Genomic DNA, 22214 nt, shown 5'->3' with positions numbered 1-22214 from the left:
TTGTCTTGAGAATTGGAAACGGCGCCATTTGTAGCGTACGCCGACGAATAACATGTTTGTCTAATCACAAATTCAACCTGTAACAAGATGTGAATATTGATACCGCGAATATGGCCCTTGAGCTAAGTTTGATCGATTGACAGACTTCACTATTGACCTGGTCGCAGCATCCAATTAATCGAGAACTGCGGCCGTAGTTGAACACACTACCACTAACCCTGGCAGGAAATTTCATTCGAACGTAAAGTCGGGTATTACCACCTCCGACAGCGATAGACGGCCAACGCTTTTACAAGACATCTGGAGCAACATCTCGCATGCAACCCCGCAGAAGTCCCGTCCCAGTTGGCAGTTGCCGAGCTTTTGAATCAGTATGGTTTACTTTTCCATCATGCCACTGGATAATTTGAGACCTGCTTGTATTGAGAACTCATGTTACAGTGTTCTCCCCCGCTTTCTATGCCTCAGCTGTCGCCTGGCCAGAGCCAAATGCACGGTGCTCAGTGGCGTCACATTTTAAGTGGTATCAGCTTATGGCGGCATTTACGTGGCAGTCCTTGAAATCGACTAGCCTCATAAGGCGGGATTGGCATCAAAGTGGTCCAACTTGCCGTTAAAACCGGTCGATTGGGCAGCTTACTGCTGAACAAGCCAGTTTTGACCTCCATCTGCAGGAGGAGTTGGTGATAACACGTCCAAGATGTCTCACTCGGAGCAAATTCATGTGACACGGTCTCAAAGCTTATCGACTACCTAGGAATCTGTTCACTTCAGGTATTGTACTTACGTAGATCAGCACGAACGACCCTGAAAATGTTATTGTCTGCACTTGACACTTATCGTGTTATTGCTTCCGAATTGAGCATTTCCACAGCTTCTCAAAATATACCAGACAGCTACTTAATAACGCAAACCGCACCGCTCTTTCATCGTGCTCAACACATGTTGGATTGTGTAAAACAGGTTTCAAGCCACAATCACCAGCGGCAAATGAAATCTGCCAATGGACACTCCAACACACATCAATGGTTGTCAGCTTACCGTCATCGTACACCTTCGAATCGGTGTGAAGACGCCGAGTCCGTTTCGAGGTGCATCTCATGTACCTGATTAAGTTTTCCAACCCGTCCTTAATCATAATAATATCCTACCCGCAGCTCGACGAACCCGATTCGCAGCCCAGAATGAGCCCGGGCCGTCACGTAGCAACAGAGTAACACCATGATATAACCCCCTCAGTGCCCTAACTACCCAATGGCACAAACCTCACCAACCTGATACTCCATGCCTCCATATATGTCACATCTCGAGCTTGATCATGTCTCCTTCGCCTCCAGTTGTAGAAGGCTTCCCCGAATATCCACCACGCAGTGCGCTCCCAAACCTCACGCTCCCTGCGTCCCTCCACCATGACGATATCAACCCATGCCAAATTACCGAATCCTGGATCTCAGCTCTCCGCAAGAGCATCCGCGAAAAGAACACTGCCGACCTTTCGAATCTCTTTGTTGAGGAGTCCTGGTGGCGCGACCTCCTTGGCCTGGGATGGAAAATAACGTCCAAATATGGCCCAGCCGCCATATCCAACTATGTCCTCGGCTCAACCACAGCTGTAGAAGTCACCAATGTCATCACAACTCCGCCACTACATCCCCAGATTAAGACCACAGGACCCGCTACTTACATCCAGGCCGGCTTCACACTCACAACGAAATTCGGACACGGAAGGGGCGTAGTTCGCTTGGCGTGCGTGACACCAAATGAGTGGAAAGCATGGACTGTATCCACGGAACTAGAACGGCTGACGGAGAATATAAATGGGGTTACTATTGTAAATGGCAACACGGAGACCAAATCGGAAGACGAGTTCCAAGTCCTCGTCATTGGTGCCGGTAAGACGATATCCAATTTCCCAACACCAACTATAAACATTGACAGTCGTAGGACAATGCGGAGTAGGATTCGCAGCTCATCTTCAGCACATGAACCTTCGATATTTACTCATAGAACAACACCCCCGCGCCGGCGACTCATGGCGCAACAGATACGATACGCTCAAAACCCATACGCCAAATTCCATGGACCATTTCCCATTCTTACCATATCCCAGCACCTTTCCCAAGAATATGCCCAAAGACCAAGTCGCCGACTGGATAGAAAGCTACGCCAAATCCATGAACCTCAACATCGCCACCAGCACCACAGTCAAAAACATCCACCACAATGAACATTCCTTCACAATCGACCTAGACGTCAACGGTGTCTTACGAACCGTAACCTCCAGACACATCGTCCTCTCGACAGGCCTACACAGCGACGAGCCCATCCCCCTCCGCGTCCCCGGAACGAAAACCTTCCGCGGCAAACTCTACCACTCCTCGCAACATAAATCCGCGTCCCAAATGCCAGACGTCGAAAATAAGCGCGTCACCATCATCGGCTCAGGAACAAGCGCACACGACACCGCGCAGGACTTTGCACAGCACAACGCCAAACAAGTGACGCTTGTTCAGCGCAGCCCCATCGTTTTCGCATCCATCGAGTCCCTTGAGAAGTTCCTCCTCCCGCATTGGATTGACCCGGGTGTACGTGTTGAGGATAAAGATCTCATTGACAAGTCCATGCCCAATGCGCTGGTGCTTACCTTGGCGGCTGGGGCGTCTCATCTGTGTACTTTGCATGATAAGGAAGTGCTGAGTGGTCTGGCAAAGGCAGGCATGGCTATCAGAACAGGTGAAGACGGTATTGGGCTTTTAGATCATCTGTATATGAAAGGTGGGCATATTTACATTGATCATGGTGCAGCGCAGATGATTGTAGATGGACGGATCAAAGTCCACAGATGTAAAGGCGGTGTTAAGGAGCTTTACAGCTCGGGAATCGAGATGGCTGACGGAACAAGGATTGAGTCTGATGTTGTTGTTACGGCTACTGGGTTTGAGAAGAACGGCAGTGTCGTCCTTGGCCTTTTTGGCAACGAGATTGCTGAGAAGGTTGCGGCCCACGACTGGGGACGTCTAGATGAGGAGTCGGAGCGTAAAGGTGTAAGTCATTTTTTCTCAGTGTGCAACTTTTCGCTTTTGCGACTGACGCGAAGTTGTAGTGGTGGCGGCCGACTGGCTTTCCTGGATTGTGGTGTATGAAGGGAGCGTTTAACTGGAGCAGGCAGTATTCAGGGTTGCTAGCGATGCAGATTGATGCTATTGAGAGAGGATATAATGACGATTACTATATGGTGTGATTTGGGGAGATGTTCGATCCATTGAGCTATAGGAGGTAAGGGTGAATATCACGGAGAGTAGTGAAGATTAGCTTACATGTTAATGCATAATTACACGTACTGCTTGCAGATTATTCGTCTTTCGATATTCATATATCAGAATTTCCATAATCCCATACATTTGCAACCATCTATGCCCTAATTATTCCTGGTAGCCGTGAAGATCTTAGGTCAACAGACCAACCTTCAACAAAACCAGCCCCATATCATCTAAAAGTTCACTCCATCCCCAAACATCACAGGTAATCACGCACCACATCCCAAAACGCATCCGCATCTTCAAACATAGGAAGATGCCCCGTCAAAGGCACAATCCTCAACTCCGCATTACCACCACCCAACAACCCCTTAAACCCATCCATAGCTTTAACAACCGCACCCTTTGCATCGCCCTCGCCCACAACAAACAACCCAGGCACATTACAACCCTTCATATCCGGCTTCATGTCGTAGTCCCACAGCGCAGTGCAACTATTCGCAAAGCCCTCGACGTTATTGTCCGCCACCATATCCGTCATCTCCTGCGCGACGGCGTTCTTCTCCATCGTCGCAGGGTGGAACCATCGCTCCACGGTCTGAACAGCGAGTTTCTTGATACCGCGTCCCTCGTCGTCTCGTGCGACAGCAATACGATCTTTCCATGCCTGTGTATTGGCTGGGCTGGAGATGGCGTTAAAGTCGCAGGCGATGAATTTGGCAAGACGGGAGGGGTATTTGATGGCAAAGTTGAGGGTGGTTGCGCCGCCCATGGACACACCGATCAGGGCGTGAAGTTTTGGTATTCTCAAATGATCTAGGATGAGCTTCAGGTCGTCGGTGACGGTATCAAGGGTTGCAGCAACCGGTGGTTGAGGAATGGCGTGTCTTCCGCGGGTGTCGTAACGGAGAATACGGAGATCCGGGCGGTGCTTCTTTAGAATGGCGACGAACGAATCCCACATGTGAAGTGATGTGAGAAGAGAGTTTGAGAAGGCGACGGTTGGAGCATTCGGCGAAGTGTTTCCTTCGAGGCGGTACGGAATGTGGAGAGAGTCTTTGGTTGCGATATATGAGGAAATGACGGCACCGGATCCAGGTGTTGTAGTCGTCTTGTTGTCCGCAGAGGTAAAGGCCGCAGACGGAGGTAATTCCGATAACGAAGCAAGGTCCCTTGGTGCTGGCCCAAATACATAAAACAAAGACCATGTTTGTCGTCCCTTTGAAGCAACATACTTGTCGAACACATCTGTACGCCACTTCGTATCCATGGACGCTTTATGCTCCGGACCCCCAAGACCATTCTGCTTGATATAGTCGTGCAGACAGAAATAGACCACCTTTTCGGAGTCTTCTAAACTGGAAGTCTTGAACAGCCGCGACCGTAGCCAGCCTGGTACTTTGGCAATCATCTCTGCATGCTCCTCCACAAACCACTTTTGATACTGATCGCCCGCTCCTTGAGCCTCAGTGACGGTAATATCCACAGCAACGGTAACTATACCGTTTGCTTCTTCATCCGTGAGATTCTCAACTGGTGTGAAAAGAGGTGACTCTTTGCTGTAGAGTAAGTCGTAGAAGTAGCGCTTCACATCGACTTGGCTGATGGTGTTGGCTTCGCGGCTAGAGCGATTTGCTCGGAGGGTAGTGTAGGTTTCTGTTTCAAGGTGCTTCATGTCCGTGACGTCGTAGACTGCCATGAAAGACGGTTGGTCATCAGAGGTAGCCTTATAACGGAAGCCATTGGGGAATATCTGAGGAAGGCGTAGTCGTGTTGGGCCGTGTTCATTATTGTACCATTCGTGGAATTGGCTGGATGAAAGACCGGGTTTGAGGGTCATGGTAACGAGGAGGACGCCTGGGGGAGACATTGTTGTGACGGTTGTGCTTGGGTCGTGTGCGGATGCAGACAAAGTGGTAGCAGCTCTCGGTCAATCCAACGCTTGATATGTATTATAAGAATTGAAGCAATTGAATGAGTGAAATGAATACATCATGGCCACTTTACGTGGTCCGTAGTTGTGGATCCGACGGATCGGATCGGCATCTGGCTTCGGGTTTGTCGTCCAAGTTTTGAGGCCAATTTTGATGCAGTTGGGCATGCGGATGGAGGGGCAAAATATTTACCCCGCGATCCAGACCGGTTCGCACCTTCCTAACGTTGAATAATATCATGCACACAGGTCAAGGCATTTATTGTCACAGCATGCTTCGACTCTACATATGCAAAAGTCTCACAAATTGACGACCTCTAAGTTAACAAATTTCAAATACCTTTGGTGGCACCAGACCCGTCTGCTCCATATGCATGCAGCCAGAAGAACATGGAACCCAAGCCAACAGCAACCTACTTAAGTACATTTGTTGCACCAATCTCTCTCTCTTGTATCTTGTCACTCACAGGCAATCAATCCCAAGCAGCGAAAGGGAATGACCCCAATTGAAACATTCAGTAGCAGACGGATACAAAACACAAAAATATTCCATACACAAGATTTGATATTTCCCTTTTTGTCTGACTACTGATTCCTACCCCAGATTTGACTCGAAGCTACTTACGGACGCCATTGGAGCTGGCATCTCGGGCGAAAGGGACTTGGCTGACTAGTGGAGAAAGTTACTGGTTGTGACTTGTGATGCACAAAACAAACACACCACTGCGCATCCCCTTGTCCATGAGCGCTTGAATGGATGACCATATATCTGGTTCAAATGTGCGGATGAGGAGCGGCAGCTAAGCTTGAGTTGACCAACCCAATCGACCTAGCCTTTGCCATGCTTTGATGGCTGCATCTATCACAGATGATAGACGCATCTGAGCCATGCAAAGTGAAAAGGCCGTTCGGAACATCTAGCACTGACCCTTACTGGTCTGTTTTGCTTTTCATACCGGTGTACGGGATGTCTCGAAGCCAGTGTCTCCCATCCGCTCACCCTCGACCCAGCTCCAGCCAGAACTTGTAACACAGCATTCGGGCCAAAACCTCTCCGGCCTGTCCTTGATCCGGGGAAACGGAGTAGTACAGTTGACTGGGCAATTGTACTTCCAACGATTGTCTGGAGCATGTTATAAATGCCCTGGGACAACCGGTGTCGGAATTTGTTGGCTTGGCAGCCTGCTCATAGGGTTGAATTGCCTGTTAGTAAGTTTCCTGCGATTCTTTGAGCCCGTGTAAGAGTACTGCTCGCACATCATTCCAATAGAGCTCACACATCTTGTTATTTCTTGTATCTCAATCCAATTCCCAACATGTCTGACGAGGAACGAAAAGTCCAGAGTAGCCAACATAGCCAAGATCTCGAGCACATGGAGGCTCTGAACAAGTTCCGGTCTGCGGCTAGCGTAGCCATGACACCAGAACTGTTCGAGAAGCTTTACCTCTCACCTCAGAACAAGATCCATGGCGATTTGCGAAAGACCTTCGCTAATCCGACGCCAATGTAAGTACTTTTGGTGAACACTGATTGACTCCAACCCGCTGCTGTATTCAACAAAAGCCCCAACTCTTGTTGTAACCATGTTGACAAAGCGTCCGTAGCCCAATCGCAGGCTTTCTTCTATGTTTGACACCTCTCTCGATGGACCTGATGGGTTGGCGTGGAGCTGGTGGTAATGGTGCCGCAAGCATGTAGGTCCTCACTCTTCAGAACACATAGCATGGCCCTCTGACATGGTCCCAACAGTGCCGTATACTTTTTCCAAGGAGGTATCCTCATGACCATCGGTGGCATCCTTGAATGGATTCTCGGGAACACGTTCCCAGCAGTCGTCTTTTCTGTTTTCGGCACATTTTGGCTCGCATACGGTGGTCTTTTAAATCCGTCTTTTGCCGCATTCTCTTCATATGCTCCACCAGACGCCAAGTCGGCCGCAGAAGGGTTGCAAACCACAGGATTCAACGCCAGTATCGCCTACTGGTTCCTCTTCATGGGTGTAATCTGCTTTGTGTTCCTTATTTGCTCTCTCCGGACCAACATTGTCTTCTTCACTATATTTTTGTCCTTGGTCATCGCTTTCGGTCTCCTAACTGGTGCTTTTCTCCTCAATGCCGATGACATAAGTGGTAACACAAGCAAAGCTCACAAACTCATTGTGGTAAGTGCAGAGTTGTCCCTTGTTACCCGAGCCCCATGACTAAGTCGATTCAATCAGGGTGCCGGTGCATGCACATTTATTACTTCCATGTCGGGGTGGTACATTTTCTTGGCTCTTTTGCTTGCGTCAGTCGACTTTCCCATTCAGATCCCGGTCGGTGATTTAAGTACAGTCATAAAGGGAAAGTCTGAAAAGTTGTGATAAGGATAGGATACCAGGAAGAAACTTTTTAAGACAGATAGGAGAATGTATGTCCTCCATGGATTTGACATCTCATCTGCGTGGCGTCGATGACACGATCGTGGAGGTCGATTGAGATGAGCGGCAAGCATGGCTAGAGCAAGAAAAAAGTTGGATCCTCGTCAATTAATACAATAAAATAGAACCTCTCGCTTCGTATCATGATTATTTTCCAACAAACATGAAGCTTTCACACATCGGGCGGTTTATACAGTCATATTTATCAAGTCATCATATCGGAGAATGCAACAGTGAAAACGGCTTCGACATCAACTGGCAAGCTGCGTTAGTGTAGTCCAAAGTCGCAATTCGAGGTCTTTGCCAAGTCAACCTCTGCCATTAAAGATCACTTACCCTTCATTCCCCGAATAGCTTCGAGAACATTTGCAAAGCCATCCAATGTTGAGATAACGTCTTGCAGGGCATGGCGAAGTTCATCCACGCGACGCTCAAAGCTTGTCGTTATGACACTGCCAGCCTCTTGCTGGTGCTTCAGATACAGTCGATAGAACTGCATCATCATGACATAGCTGGCATGCATTGCACAGCATAAAATAGTTGGAGTCATTCGAGCGGGGACCGTAGTGAATGCCTTGTCGGGGTACGGCAGTTTCTTCAGTTGCCGAGACACTTCCAGCGCTGATTCCACGCATACCTCAGCGGCCTCATCGAATGTAAAAGGCGATGACTCAAGCGGGTTGGTTCGCGGAATAAGATCGTCCGTATTAGGGACAAAGTCCGGAGAGCTCAAATCACAGTGATTCATGCTGAACAAAGGGATATCCGAGAATGCGTGATACCTATGAAGCCGAATCCTGGCACTGTCGCAAACTGAGGTTAGCATGAGCTCTGTTAACTGTTGACTTGCGGGTAGACGAATGCGCCCGCCTATGTATTCGTACCTAGAACTGCGTATAGCCGCAATACTGCGCATAGTTTTAGCTACAAGTTGCTCGGTCGGTCGCTCCCCGTTGGTGGGGGATGGTTTGGATCTCAGGCCGCTTTTAGCACGTTCAATCAGTTGTACAGCTCGAGCGTCTATTGCCGCGATTTGCTCGGATTTAGAACGTAACAGCTCCGAATTGGTCTTTGTGGAAGGCGGGACTTTGATCGCTGCGATGCGAACCGTCCCAAAAGACACACGAAGGGACTCGATAAACAGTGGCCAAACCTAAAAGCCTAAGGTTAGCAACCCTGAATGGCGACTATACGGCAGCTCGTACTAACCTCGGGGTCTCCGTCTATCGCAGGGTATGGAGTGGTGTAGTGGCTGTCATCTTCCATGGTGACGGATGCCTGCGGGAGGATTCAAGTTAGCAGGATGTAAAATGAAAGTCAAGCCAATGAGTGATAAGTGCCATGAACCTACGCTTTGTCGAACGACTGAGCACAATTGAGCGCGAAAGTACTGAGAACTTCGTCAGCAACGGTTTGAACGGCATCTCTCGATAAGACCTACACTCATCCACCATGCTCTCCTTTTGGCTTCGGCAAACTCATCATCATACTCCGTCAGACGGTGGAGACCCATATTTTTGGCCATGATTAACGCTTGACTAGCTCTTGTTGTCATTTTGAGCATGTTTCCTCTTTGAGTATGTTCGTAATTGCTCAAAAGCAACAGCGCCAGTAGTCCTTCAAGCATGACCGGGGTTGTATGATGTAAGGGGAAACGAGGAATGGGTTGCCCCTTGAAAGGAACTGGGCTCGGGTGACCACCTGGAGTGCAATCAAGGAGCTCCGAGTCAGATTCAACGCCTTCCAGCGCCAACTGAGCCAACTTGTGGGCTACCGCCCTTCTAAGAGGCTCTTCGGATGACACGTCCAGTGGCTCCTGGTCCGCAAAGGGAATGAGAGCCAGCATCGCAGACATGGCCAGCGCCAATGGCGAAGTGAGGGTTAGTGGGAAGCATCCTTCGAGGCTTGTGCTCCGTATCGGGTTGTCAGGAGTTATAGGCTGAACAGGCGGTGGCAATATTGGGAAATACTGATGGATGTAGATGTAATAGGCGTTCAATCTGCCGGCCGTTAGGGTTAAGCTCTGCAAATGATACATGGACCAGGCGGCATCAGGGCTATAATTACATTGACTGCTCACTGTCATATACGCGCACAGTCTGCTGTGGGATATCCCTAGCTCCAGAGTCGCTCGTTGCAAGACTAGCCGCATCAGTCGGCAACTGTATCTCATCAAAGGAGAGGAGTCTCAGTCCGGCGCCAGGCGAGGTAAGATGATCAATCTCGCTCAGGGGAGGAGAAGGAAACGCTGCAAGACCGCGGTTAAATGACTAGACCCATCATACACATGTTCGGATAAAATACCGTCAAACACTTACCAAGATCAGGCTGTTCATTAGTGGTTGGTTTTGTCGGCAGGTTTCTCTTCTTCCGTGACCCTCCGCGCCGACTAGGCGTGTATGAACAATCCCGGCTTCGTATTCGGCACTAAATCGGTCAAGAAATTAGCATGTCGACAGTATGAATGAGACCAGTAGGCCGAAATTGTGGCGTTTACGCACTCCGTGGCACGGTTGGTCGCCATCGCAGCGAATTCTCGACACACGACTGTGAAATGTTTTGTCAGTATGCACAATGTTCCACCGGATTTTGAGGCCAAAGATGACAACGCACCAAGACAGGCACGCTAGCTTGACAGGTCCGCGGCCAGGCTTCCGCTCCGGCTGTCCGGATTTTGGCATTTTGTGAGGCGTAAGATGTGTTCTTTGATGGTTCACAGGAGTCTTGATCGTGGTTTGTAAAAGTGTCGGTTCGTCGAATGAATGGTCTGATATAGAGGGTTTGTCATGAATCAAGTTCAAACCCCGCGGCGTTTGCCACTTGACGCCTGAATGGCTGGTGAAGACTAATTATGGGTCTCCGTTCGCCCCAAACGGCAGTGCCATGTGCTTCGCGCCTTCCGTTTCATTGACCTTAGGTCAGCTCGGCACATGGAGCATTCACCGAACATCGGGAATAACACGTTTGACGATGTATTGCGGAAATTGTTTGAAAAGCCAAATTGGTCCAGAGAACCATGTTTATATACAGAGGTTTCTATGCGGAAATTTCTCAATGCATTCTTCATCTCACTTCAATCGTTACAGTTCTCAATGGACAGGTTTATAGCAATTGCCGGGTCACAAGAGCCCTCGAACAGCAGCTCAACGACCATACAGCCAGACACCATGGAAGAGTCGCAAACCGCATCAATATTAGAACCGGAGGTAATATTGCAAACCGTTGCAATTCAGCCTCGGGAACATGTCCTGGAAGTTGATCCATGGCGATTTGTCAAAACTTTTACACCATCGTACGCTTGATATAGCCCTCCAAAGCTACACGAATATCACATTACTTACACAAGTTGCAGGTGGTTCACCATCAACATGGGGACCGGTATCGTGTCAATTCTGCTCCACAACCTGCCGTTCGATAATAGAGGTTTATATTGGATATCGGTCGTCATCTTCGCCATCAATGTGTTGCTCTTTGTGGCATTTTCAATCATAACGCTTATTCGGTATCTCTTATACCAGGGCCTTTGGACAGCCATGATCAGACACCCAGTCGTGCCTCTCTTTTTGGGCGCTATTCCAATGGGGCTTGCTACAATCATTACAATGATTGTACTGGTTTGTGTGCCGGCATGGGGATACTGGGCGCTCATAATGGTATGTTTCCAGGGGTAGTGCCCTGCACATTGCAAACAGCATGGCCACTAATGCTGCATAGGCATGGGTATTGTGGTGGATTGACGCCGTCTTGGCTGTGTCCGTTTGCTACTTGGTACCATTTATCATGTAAGTGGATTCTCCGCGCCATCTTGTTTCTATCATGTGCAAAACTAACAGCAATTAGAATGCATGTCCACGACTCCAAGTTGCAGGCCATGACAGCAGTGTGGCTTCTCCCCATCGCTCCCCCCGTCGTAGCATCCGCTGCAGGTGGAGTAATAGCAGAAGCGTTCGCTACATCGAATCAGAAATACGCTCTTTGGACGCTAATCACGTCCTATGTTCTCTGGGGCACAGCAATTCCTCTGTCCATGACCTGCTTGGTCCTCTATTTCCATCGTTTGACGATGCACAACCTGCCGCCTCGTGAGGTTGTGATTTCCTCGTTTTTACCGGTTGCCCCCCTAGGTGAAGGCGCCTATGCTATTTTCCAGTTTGGAAAAGTGTCTTCTCAATTGTTCCCAGAGACAAAGACTCTAGGGGCTTTCAGTGATGGCGCCTCGTCTGGCCATACTCTATACGTACTTGGCTGGCTCGTTTGTCTCATCATGTGGGCGTATGGGCTCGCATGGCTCTTTTTTGCTATAATCAGCATCATCAAGTACCGCCGCATTCCATTCAATATTGGCTGGTGGGGATTGACTTTCCCAATGGGTGTCTGGACAAGCGCGACATTGTCGCTTGGCAATGAGATGTCTTCTACCTTTTTTAGTTATTTGGGAACGGTAAGAATTTTCAAATTAGTTTACGCTCCTATTTTATTGAAAATATTTTATCACAGTCATAGCTAACCGTCTGGTCGTAGGCCATGTCGTGTGTGGTGGCTTTGCTATGGCTCCTTGTTACTGTTTTCACCCTCCGCGGTGCCTTTACTGGCAGGATCTTTGTTGCTCCTGATTTTGATAACTGGCGCGCAAGTGAATCCACAACCGACAAGGTAAACTCAAACGTATAGAGCCTTTCTCTAAAGGTTCACAGGAAGTAGAGAAATACGTCGCAAAGTAGTTGTGACTTTTTTATTTTCTTTAGCAATTCCACCTCCGTTCTGAGGAACGTGGATCAGACGTGGCAATGAACCGGTGACTGTGGACTCAAAACAACGTAGCATAGTACATTGGATTACAATGGTATGAGAAGACGAGCACAAGAGAAAGCATATGAAAGCGTGGTCCAATTGTAGCACCTACATAACTTATTACCCTTTTCTTGTTGTAAATGCCATTATGTATCCATGTCCACCTGCCAGCCAGCCGAGTGAAAGGGGAAAGTGAAGAAGAGTCGCCGTCGACCAAGAAACCGGTGTTGAAGCTTAAAATTTCCTCCTGAAATAACCGCATTGGTGATCAAGGCTGGTTCTCATCGACAGTAATAGTCGCAACGAGACTGTATATCCGCTGACCCATACGTTCCATGTTGCATTGCCTAGCAGCTTGGCCAGAATGCAGCCCCCACATCAATGGATAAGAGGAAAGAATTGATTTATGGAGAGATAAACATCGTCCGGCTGCAACCTCAAAGAAATGAAGTCCTCAGCATAGATGAACAGGTGAGAAAATATATAAACAACAGTAAGTACGAACAGTAAAGCTGTCCAGGGGAGCGACACATCTTGGTCAGGGTCTCGACCGGCAGATAAGTTCCGCCAATAGTCCAATTTGGGGGTCGAATGCGTCCAAATATTTGCCAGAACAGCCGTGACGGTCTTCTTGATATACCTGTGCCGCGACGGTGGCTCTTCCGTCGTTGCGTCTCGCAAGGTAGTGTCCCACTCATAGTTGTCCACGGATGTCAATTGAGTCGGTAGGGGCACAGACTGGTTTCGTCGCAGAGGAATCATCGAGCAAAATAATCTCTTGGACGATTCCCACTGTTTGTCAAATGCTCCCCCGACATAGTAAAAGGTGACCATGAGCGAGTACATGGCATGATATACGGCACAAGACCTCCACAGAACTTGCTCGGTCCTGGTTGGGAAGTGCCAGTTCCAGGCCAGAAGAAAGGAGAGGCAAAACTGGAGTTGCACGAGAAGACCAACTAGGATCGTGTATCCACTTGTGCTATACCAAATGTCGGAGGGCATTCGGTCCCATGGCATCCCGTCTTTGCCAGGCCTCCTGGTGAAGAGCGGAAGGCGGGCAATATGACTCAGTTGGCTAAAGTATTGCCACTGCTTGTCTGGTTTGAATGAACCTCGCTTCCAAATAAAGTCCAGGGGTGTTTCATACCAGTTTTCCTGCATATCAGGATACTGTTTCATGAACAAAAAAAAAATCAGTCATCTTTCAAATGGAAGTTGTGGGGTGGATGGTTGGACCTCACATCAGCCCTTGCTGCGTCTCGAATTGCTCTCAAAGATGCGTTCGTTGTCAGGATTCTTGTGCTTGAGCTGTCAATCTGCGGCTTTTTAAACCATGCGACTGATGTCGCAAACATCATGACAGCGAAGGTGAGCGCAGTCAGCTCAAGAGTTGTAATCGGTGTCTCATAGACAAATCTGACAATTTCCGTAACGCTAAACCAGAATAGCTGCCAAAGAACCAGGATTCTATCATGAATTCTGTCGTTTTAGTCCATCTGTACTTGATCTATGAAAAGGTATTCAGCCCAGTTTAACGGGTTCTTACCTGGAAAAGTTGTCGGCGGTGCTGATCCCTTTGATCTGGGTTTCAGTCAATGTAGGCATGTCGATGTACTTTTGTTTTATCAAATACAGCAGCTGTTTTGCGTTCACAGGGATGCCGTGTTCCTGCGAATCGTGTTCCCCAGGTTCAGGAGACCGAATTCGAAAGCCGCCCATGTTTGCAAAAAAGCCGTGCGTCGTGGTCCAGTTCGCATACCCGGCTTCTTGGAATTCCTAGAGAACGAACAAAGCGGCATAGAGATGTCAGAGATCGCCTGGAAATAACTCGAGTGGGAAAAACTTGTGTGTCTCGAAAGACTGAAAGACTCTTTCTTCGTACCTTGACACTTTTTCTAGCGCTGTCCCATTGACCCAAAGCCAGGGCAAACAGCAGATCCGGTCCCAAGAAACCAATCATGGCTAAATTGATCTTGTCCAGCAGCCGTTGAAGAAACTTATCCTTGGGGGACGGCACATTTGGGAATGTAGAGACCCAGACGCACAATATTATAGTGATGGCGCTGGAATACAAAATGTCTGATGTTCCGCGGCGGTCACTTGAACTCATCCACGATACCAAAGTATTGTTCCTGTCATGCCTGAAAGTGAAATTAACCCCCATTATGACTCGAGATGAAGAGCAAAGGACTTTTGTAGTAAAATAGTGTACAGATTTCAGGAAAATCAGATTTCTTTTGGCTACCGACCTTGCTTTACAAGTGAAGGTGAGAAGGCAGTAGTAAATCAGCAGTTCATCATTGCACGCATATTAAGGGAAATGCGTTATACGCCAACTACATCAGATGCGGCTCTGTAGCATTCATAACAAGAGCTCGGAACTACATTCTTGTTTGAAAGCATTTATGTCAGGGGTCTAAATGCCATGTGGTCATGTTGCCACATTGCGAATTTCAAATTCTCCAGTCTCAACAACGGCAACCAAACCCTAGCGTTCGGGTATGAGCTCGAATTCTCTCAAGCCATGCGGTCAAACCATACAGAAAACATCATGAAACCCTCAACCCGAAGCAAACAACTGCAGAAAGGTATGGCCATGCGCAATACATATCCACTCTGATGTGAGTCCAAACAGCTATGAGAGATATGGCGGCCCAGGGTCAGTGGACAACCGGGTCAGTTCTAGTCCCTTCAGCTGCGGAGCTTCCGAGAGTCAAATATGGCGTTCCAGACTATGAAAAATGACGAGGTACTGACACAAACGCTGCTAGGGCCGTTGAAATTCGAACTCTGCGTCAGACTTGAGTAGGAACCGTCCAACCATGTCCATGTATGAAATTAAGCCCAAAGACGAAAGACGAAAGAGACAAGAGAAAAAGACCCCAAACTAAACTAGATTTTGAGGTTATGAATGACGTAAAGGAAGTATGTTTACTCTCTATATGGTCAACATCGTATAGACTCCACGATCAACGCGTCTATACGGTCCACCTGCTACAAGCTGTGGCTCTGTCGCCGAACCACATTGCGGCCGGCCACGCACACAGACTTGCAACATGTTTTTTTCTCGTTTTGGGCGCCTTTCCTTTCAACCTCGGGGAACACCGGGAATGTTTGTCCCATACTATGCTCTTGCGGCTTCCTCGAGGCAAACAGACACACCTTTTTTGAAAAGCAGATTCCCATTACGACTACATGTGGCGTCCGGTCGGCCGCCACGAAAACATGACCCTACACATTTTCAAGTCACTGGCCAGGGTCTCCAGCCCAGTCAACATAGCAAACAATTATTGCATGTGCGCGACGGCACTCTGGTTAGAGCCAAAAGGCTGGACGGGCTGCCCTGCATCTGCCTATATGGCAGAAAGCTCAAACTACCAGACTCTGTCGGTGCCCATGGCCAAATTTTACTTGTCCTCTTTTCCTCAGCTCCATTTCTTTGGGTTATGCCTTGCCATGCCATGCCATGCCATGCCATGATGGATTGTGGCGACGCCCTGTGTAACAGCGATATCCAACAACGTCTTGCGAGTTCACCTGGGCTGAGAAATTGTCTCAGGCAAGATGCCGGCTGGTCTTGTCTTTTCCATCATGACGGCGAGAAACTCGTGAAGTAAGTGCCACTGTAACAGGGACTGCCGTGCCCTTCAGGACTTTGCAGTGGTGACGTAGGATCAATTGATGTCAGGCAGATTGTCATGAACATGAACATGAACCCTGTGGACAACCAATAATCCGAGATTCGAGGCAAGTAGAGCCGAGGTAGGTCATGAGGGATATCTGTTAACCCATCCACATCCAATTTGTAGTAATAAGTAATAGACAGCAAACAGAGGGCCCACCATGTCGAATATTGAACTCTCATACTCAGACGTATCTCTGGCGAGCTGAGAAACCTTGCTGTCAAACTTCCTCTCGCATGGATAGCAAACTGGCGACAAAGTACAGTATGGAATATGCAGTGGCGCCTGCAGGCCAGGCCAGACACAATGAGATATTGAATCCGCCAAACTGGTTAATGTTTGTTTTACTTGGCTACTTATCTGCAGCTCCAAGAATAGTACTGTACTATATTGTATTGTATTGTACTGTAGGTACTGGACTGCCAGATACATGCAGTTAATACTACAGCACCAATACTAACACATGATGGTTGCAGTACAGTACAGCACAGTAGTGTAAATTTTCATTCTTGATTGGCAAGAAAAGCCTCAATCAATACATGGTCCCTGGTCAGTCAAAAGCTGAACATGGAAAGGTGCAAAATGACCTTGACGTTGGTGAGAGGCGCAAGTGGCAGCGTGTGCGCCAAACACCATGAAGTCCTTCATTGTTTGTCTGTGCTTGCGCACATACAGTACAGCTCAGCCCAAAAAACAATTCAGCCAATTACTTGCAGTACTTGAAACAAGCCATTAACTTCAATACGGAGTAGGAAGAAATTTTGCCCAATTTTCTCTTTTTTTTTTGTGTGTGTGTGTGTTTTTCCTTCACCCCATTGTAGTCAAACCTGAACGAACCTGGTGATTTCCTTGTCCTACTTCGGTCAACGACCCCCCTCAACCAAGACAGACGAAGACGGACATATCAAATTTTCAAGCGTCAATCATCAAGCATTTGATATTCAGATCAAACTCGGGTCTGATAATGGCTCCTCTGGTTCCTTCCAAAAAGTCCACTCCGGAGAAGCCCCAGCGGCCTGTCATAAATGACAACCCAGGGCTCCAAAATCTGTATAAATCCTTCGAATCGCGACTCGGCTATTGGCTCCTTCTCGGGAACACACGTCACTTTGGGTACTGGGACAAGGATACGTACTTGATGTTTCCTTTGAACAAAGCCCTGCGAAGAATGGAAGAGAAGCTATACAGAGTGCTGGGTGTGACGGCTCCGGGTGCAAAAGTCCTGGATGCCGGTTGTGGTGTTGCCCACGTTGCCCTCTACATGGCAAACCACGGCTTACAAGTGACGGGGATTGATGTCATGGACCATCATCTCGACAAGGCAAGGCGCAATATTGCTCGAGCCGGTCCAGTCGGGGCTCGAGTATCAGTTCAGAAGATGGACTATCATCACCTGGAGACGTTGGAGGCCGGAAGCTTTGACGGGGTGTACACGATGGAAACCTTTGTTCACGCCACGGACCCTCTGCAAGTTCTAGAGGGCTTCCATCGCCTTCTCCGTCCCGGCGGCCGCCTGGCCATGCACGAGTATGACCACGATTACGAGTCAGACCAGGTCATTGGAAAGACGCTGGCGAAGCTCATGAGGGAGGTGAGCGAGTACGGCGCCATGCCGACTTGGAAGCGGGCGAAGCGAGGGTTTTACAGGGAAATACTCGAGGAAGCGGGCTTTGTGGACATCCAGGAACACGACTACTCGGAAAATGTGCGCCCGATGCTACGCTTGTTTTGGCTCTTGGCTGCGATCCCCTACTATATTATTGTGTTTTTTCATCTTGAGCGGTACTTTGTGAATGCGATTGGGGGGGCTCGCGGGTACTATGCGCAGAAGTATTGGAGGTATCTTGCGATTAGTGCCAGGAAGCCTGATGTTGGAGAGGGTGTGAGGCATGAGGAATTCCTGTTGTCTGAGAAGCAGTGTTGAGGAGTGTTGAAAAGAGGAGGACTACATGGGTTGCAGGACGGATGGTCGTAGAAAATGATGATGGGCTAGATTGAGATAAGTGTTTCATCCGTAGTGTTGCTGGTACTGTGGGTTGTATTTGTTATGCCTCTAGTTTAGACATATGGGACTGAATGTTTACGACAATCCTACATCATGTATAGTGACATGTTGGACGGAAACAGCAGACAATGAGCCTGACAGGCAGACATGAACAACAATCATAGATATCATTCTATAACAACCATCTACCCTTTCCTAAACTTCCTACGGTGTGTTCGTAGGAACAGCTCTTGCTGCCTTACTCTCCCTCGGACTTCCACTCGCCGCCGCCCTTCTCGTCCGCCACACTTTGAACAACACAGAAGCAACATACACCGCAGCAACAACCGCAACCACAACACAGTACGTAACAACAAAGGCATGATCATTGCCCGCGAGCTGTAGCCCCAGCCCACCATTCACCATGCCCAGAATAATAAGACAACGACCATACCAAACGTGGAGGTGGCTGACGATGCCGCGCTGCCGGTGCTTGAGGTAATGTCGGTGGTGGAGGAAACCCAGGACAGGTTGTATGCTGACCAGACAGACGAGGATGACACCAAGCTGCGAGTGGCATTGCTTGAAGAACTGCATCACGCCACGTTAGCAGGCTATATGAGTGTAAAAAGGCAAAAGGGGGGAAACTCACCAGATCAGTTCGTCGTGCAAGAATGTATCCAACTCCAAAGCCTGCCCACATGGCCAGGAACGTGACGAGCTGCCAACCCGCGTGCAAGGCCCATTTACCCAGCAAAGGCATCAGCATTGAACCAATGGGATAGCCGAGCAGAAAGACGACAGACATGATGATGCCGTGTGCGTAAATGAGCGTCTGGTTGGGGTCGCTTTCCACGACAACACCACCACCAGGGGAATTGCCGCCGCCTGATCCTCCAGATCCTGAGCCTCCAGACCCAGAACCTCCATCGTCACTCCCAACAAAGGGATTCTTATCCTCCGAAATCGTGGCCTTAGAAAAGTCGACCGAGAACAAGGCATTACCATCATGATAGTCAATCTGCGCCTCCGGGCTCGTCGAATCCAACGCACTCCCCCTCTTCCACGCGCTCAACCACCCATTCGACGACGTCAGCTTCAACTCAGAACAGCTACTACACCGCACATTCGCAACCATCTGGCCATTCGACACGCCCGACCCGGCGAGTAGCTCGACGCCCGACTTGCTATTGTACTCGGGCATGATGTGGTTGAGGCCGCGTCTCGTGCTGAGCGTCACGTTGCCATTCCCGTTGGCGTACATGACGAACATGTCGGCCCCGTTCATCTGCTTGCCGATGCCCATGCCAACCCATTGGTAGGACGTCGGTGCTCGGATCTGGAAATAGACGCTGCCGGAGCCGGATGAGGCAGATGCTTCGGGGACGCCCCATTGGAAGCATATTTGGTCGGAGACGGGGCAGTAGGATGTGGTTGCGGCGTGGGTGGTTGTCGTGTCTTTATTTGGAGTCAGTGCTGGAGGAAATGAAGATGAACTCTGGGGAAGTGGTGGGAAGCTTACGCAGGGCGAGGGCAGCGATAATCGCCGCGTTTGCGTTTGTTGTCGGAATCTTCATGACGGTGTCTTGTGGTCACAAACCCAATCTACGAGGGGAAAGAAGCAGCACCCACCATAAGCTCGCCGCCCAAGAATCGAGGTGTCGTCAATCCGCGTCGAATATTCAAGTTTCGTCTAGCAACAAAGTCACAGCCAAAGAGGTCGAGGTCTGGCAGAAAATAGACCCCAGAAACTATCCCATCCTCATGCAATGCAGCAACACGCGCAGCCACCCAGCTATTTATTAACTACGGAGTAGTTATACCAACCCTCAATTGGGCTGCATGTGCCATTTCAGCCGATAAGCTTATTTCCCAACCAGCAATTGGTGCTTCAGCTGCATCACATCACATCACATCGCAGCGCCAAGTCGCTTTCCAGCTCATCTGATGGATTAGTGAAACGTAGGCATTGGGTCATAGCGGCTTGCAATCTAGACTCGGCATTCAATATTGGTCCGCTTGGTTCTAGATCGACACTTTTGGTTCGTCCGTCTCGGAGCACCATGGTTCCGGGGCATCGTGGCGCAGCAATCAATGATCATCACGTCAAGCCAGGTCTGCTCTGGTCAAGGTGATGGGATCTGATCCACCACTCAGACCACAGGAAATTGTAATACAGTGAATACGGACAACCTGGCCGGGGGGGCTTTGGACCTTACAAAAAGGGTGTAGGACGCTATTCTTGGCGCCGGCGTTTATTGCCCACTTGGATCAGAGACGTCTTGAGTAGTGAAAGCCTCAATGATGCGCCAGACTTCTAACTTTGTGGTTTTTGGTTATGGCGGAATGTCCAAGTGCCGTGCGCGCGCGCGTCTTGTATGGCGATGCCGAGCAAAGTTCATCAATTCTGGTAAATTATCTGCTATTCTTGGCCTTGTGCTCGCTTTGACGAAGACCGGACAACTGTTGATTGCTGTCGGCGACCGGCTCAATTCCCATCCTGAGATGGTCTGACTGTGGCAGTGAAAATCTGACTGACGATTTAACCGGCAAAATTGAATCCCCAAACTTTGAACCCTCACATCCAGATGCCGCAGAGCCGCTTATCAGCACTTTAGTAAGCGGTGTCGTCGTCGTCATCTCACATACAATACACAGTTATCTCTTGGCAAGGCGAATTCAAAGCATGTTCTGACATGCCGCCTTTGTGTCAGCAGCCAAAACGACCATCTTGTACTGACGCCGTTGAGCAGCAAGAGCATCCCTTGATGACTGCACAGTACTTAAAAATTAATCTCCAAGGCTGGATTCAACCTCACCGCCGTGACGATATGACGTGAGATGCTGTAAATACTTGAGGATGAAGACTCACCATGTCGTAGTCACTTCACCGCCATCACACTCATCTGCGCCCTCACACCCAGCATGGAACTCACAAGGCCGAGTGTTTGGCATTGCAGGAACACACGACGAAAGATGGCGCAAACCACTTGGCTGCAGTGACTTATCAGCGCTTTTTTTTTTTTTTTTTTGGTCCGGTATAATCATAAAGATGGCCCGGTGAGCTGGGGATGCGACAAATGCCGACATGCCAAGCATCTCAGCCGAGATTGCATCACCAACGACCACTGACTCCTGCTTCCGGAACAAAAATGTTGCTATACATGAAGCTCGCATGTTCCAATTTGATCAATCCCGCGACAAAATGTGCGATGCGCGCCTCGCAAGGGATACCTTGAACAGCTTGAAGCGTTGCAGTCCTCTCACCCAAGTTTGACATTGGCCCCGTTCTCTCTCATCTCGTCTCTCCACTCAGTGACAACTGGCAGAGATTGACAAAGCGATTGTTTCATGAGATGGCATCACAATTCATTACTAAACAAGGTACATACTACCTATCGACTAAAACACCTGCGACATCTACTCATACAGACTACCATTTATTTGCTGCCCAGCCCGTAAACAATCCGACACCAAACATCTACCACAGTAATAAACGGTGACCTTTGTCTTTCATTTGATGCTTCCATGTTCCGTGTTCCATCCACCCCGATGATCCAGGTAGTCGGCGAAACTCTCACCCACACCCATTGCTATCGCCAACCCGCCTCACATTTGCACCAGACTTTTTCGAGTCTTTTCTCGGTGGAATACCACCGCATAATTGTCCAAGACAGGCATCAATCCTGTGCCGTGGTATCGGGATAAACCCGCAGCAAAACGAGAACCAGTGGCGTTTCGCCTGGTGTTACATCGCAAGAGAGATAGTCGTAACATCGACACCTGCCGCAGGAAATCCTATCCCAAGACACGGCACAGGTTCATCCCAACCAAGACCTGCGTACTTGACTTGACTTGACTTGACATTTGTCTGTTCTTGCCGCTTCATGTCACACTCACACCCCGCCATTTGTGCTTCATCCCCATCCGTGCTCTGTGCTCCGTGTTCCGTGTACGTAGTTAGCCTTCTTCCCACTTGGCAGTGTCTCATCTTGCCACAACATCTTGCCACAGCTGTCACCGCATTCCATTTGCCCTCTGCTGCCTGCATAGCTCTCCGACCCTGTGATTTATCTCCCGAGTTCGCCTTGCGTTCGGCCGACGCCACCTACACCACCTACACCACTTAAATGTACCAGTTTC

At 49.0% G+C, this 22214-nt stretch overlaps 8 protein-coding genes across 8 annotated transcripts; 4 read left to right on the top strand and 4 right to left on the bottom strand.

The window, feature by feature from the left end:
• Window positions 1–1318: 1318 nt before the first annotated feature.
• VFPPC_02116 (flavin-binding monooxygenase protein) lies at window positions 1319–3241 on the top strand (the record flags this gene model as incomplete). Its single annotated transcript, XM_018281824.1, has 3 exons — window positions 1319–1892; window positions 1945–3044; window positions 3104–3241. The coding sequence occupies 3 exons, from the start codon at window positions 1319–1321 to the stop codon at window positions 3239–3241; spliced, it is 1812 nt and encodes a 603-aa protein (XP_018138909.1).
• Window positions 3242–3516: 275 nt separating this feature from the next.
• VFPPC_02115 (alpha/beta hydrolase) lies at window positions 3517–5127 on the bottom strand (the record flags this gene model as incomplete). Its single annotated transcript, XM_018281823.1, has 1 exon — window positions 3517–5127. The coding sequence occupies one exon, from the start codon at window positions 5125–5127 to the stop codon at window positions 3517–3519; it is 1611 nt and encodes a 536-aa protein (XP_018138908.1).
• Window positions 5128–6506: 1379 nt separating this feature from the next.
• Window positions 6507–7553, top strand: VFPPC_02114 (plasma membrane ammonium transporter (Ato3); the record flags this gene model as incomplete). The annotated part of the gene is made up of 4 exons (XM_018281822.1): window positions 6507–6697; window positions 6796–6885; window positions 6941–7352; window positions 7410–7553. 4 exons carry the CDS (start codon window positions 6507–6509, stop codon window positions 7551–7553), a joined length of 837 nt encoding a protein of 278 aa, XP_018138907.1.
• Window positions 7554–7815: 262 nt separating this feature from the next.
• VFPPC_16700 (fungal Zn binuclear cluster domain-containing protein) lies at window positions 7816–10291 on the bottom strand (the record flags this gene model as incomplete). Its single annotated transcript, XM_018294453.1, has 10 exons — window positions 7816–7865; window positions 7947–8413; window positions 8495–8763; window positions 8820–8888; window positions 8962–9000; window positions 9052–9610; window positions 9678–9858; window positions 9929–10037; window positions 10112–10157; window positions 10224–10291. The coding sequence occupies 10 exons, from the start codon at window positions 10289–10291 to the stop codon at window positions 7816–7818; spliced, it is 1857 nt and encodes a 618-aa protein (XP_018138906.1).
• A 486-nt stretch (window positions 10292–10777) lies between these two features.
• On the top strand, window positions 10778–12281 carry VFPPC_02113 (sulfite transporter Ssu1; the record flags this gene model as incomplete). Its single annotated transcript, XM_018281821.2, has 5 exons — window positions 10778–10902; window positions 10963–11263; window positions 11325–11392; window positions 11451–12051; window positions 12132–12281. 5 exons carry the CDS (start codon window positions 10778–10780, stop codon window positions 12279–12281), a joined length of 1245 nt encoding a protein of 414 aa, XP_018138905.2.
• A 498-nt stretch (window positions 12282–12779) lies between these two features.
• On the bottom strand, window positions 12780–14568 carry VFPPC_02112 (oxidoreductase; the record flags this gene model as incomplete). Its single annotated transcript, XM_022428266.1, has 4 exons — window positions 12780–13574; window positions 13646–13883; window positions 13951–14180; window positions 14287–14568. 4 exons carry the CDS (start codon window positions 14566–14568, stop codon window positions 12780–12782), a joined length of 1545 nt encoding a protein of 514 aa, XP_022284118.1.
• A 2483-nt stretch (window positions 14569–17051) lies between these two features.
• Window positions 17052–18011, top strand: VFPPC_02111 (methyltransferase type 11; the record flags this gene model as incomplete). The annotated part of the gene is made up of 1 exon (XM_018281819.1): window positions 17052–18011. The coding sequence occupies one exon, from the start codon at window positions 17052–17054 to the stop codon at window positions 18009–18011; it is 960 nt and encodes a 319-aa protein (XP_018138903.1).
• A 285-nt stretch (window positions 18012–18296) lies between these two features.
• On the bottom strand, window positions 18297–19648 carry VFPPC_13207 (hypothetical protein; the record flags this gene model as incomplete). The annotated part of the gene is made up of 3 exons (XM_018290984.1): window positions 18297–18662; window positions 18724–19529; window positions 19594–19648. 3 exons carry the CDS (start codon window positions 19646–19648, stop codon window positions 18297–18299), a joined length of 1227 nt encoding a protein of 408 aa, XP_018138902.1.
• Window positions 19649–22214: the final 2566 nt, after the last annotated feature.

This window comes from Pochonia chlamydosporia, chromosome 1 (assembly GCF_001653235.2).
Source record: "Pochonia chlamydosporia 170 chromosome 1, whole genome shotgun sequence".
NCBI lineage: Eukaryota > Fungi > Ascomycota > Sordariomycetes > Hypocreales > Clavicipitaceae > Pochonia > Pochonia chlamydosporia.
This window is presented reverse-complemented; position numbering and strand designations above follow the sequence as displayed.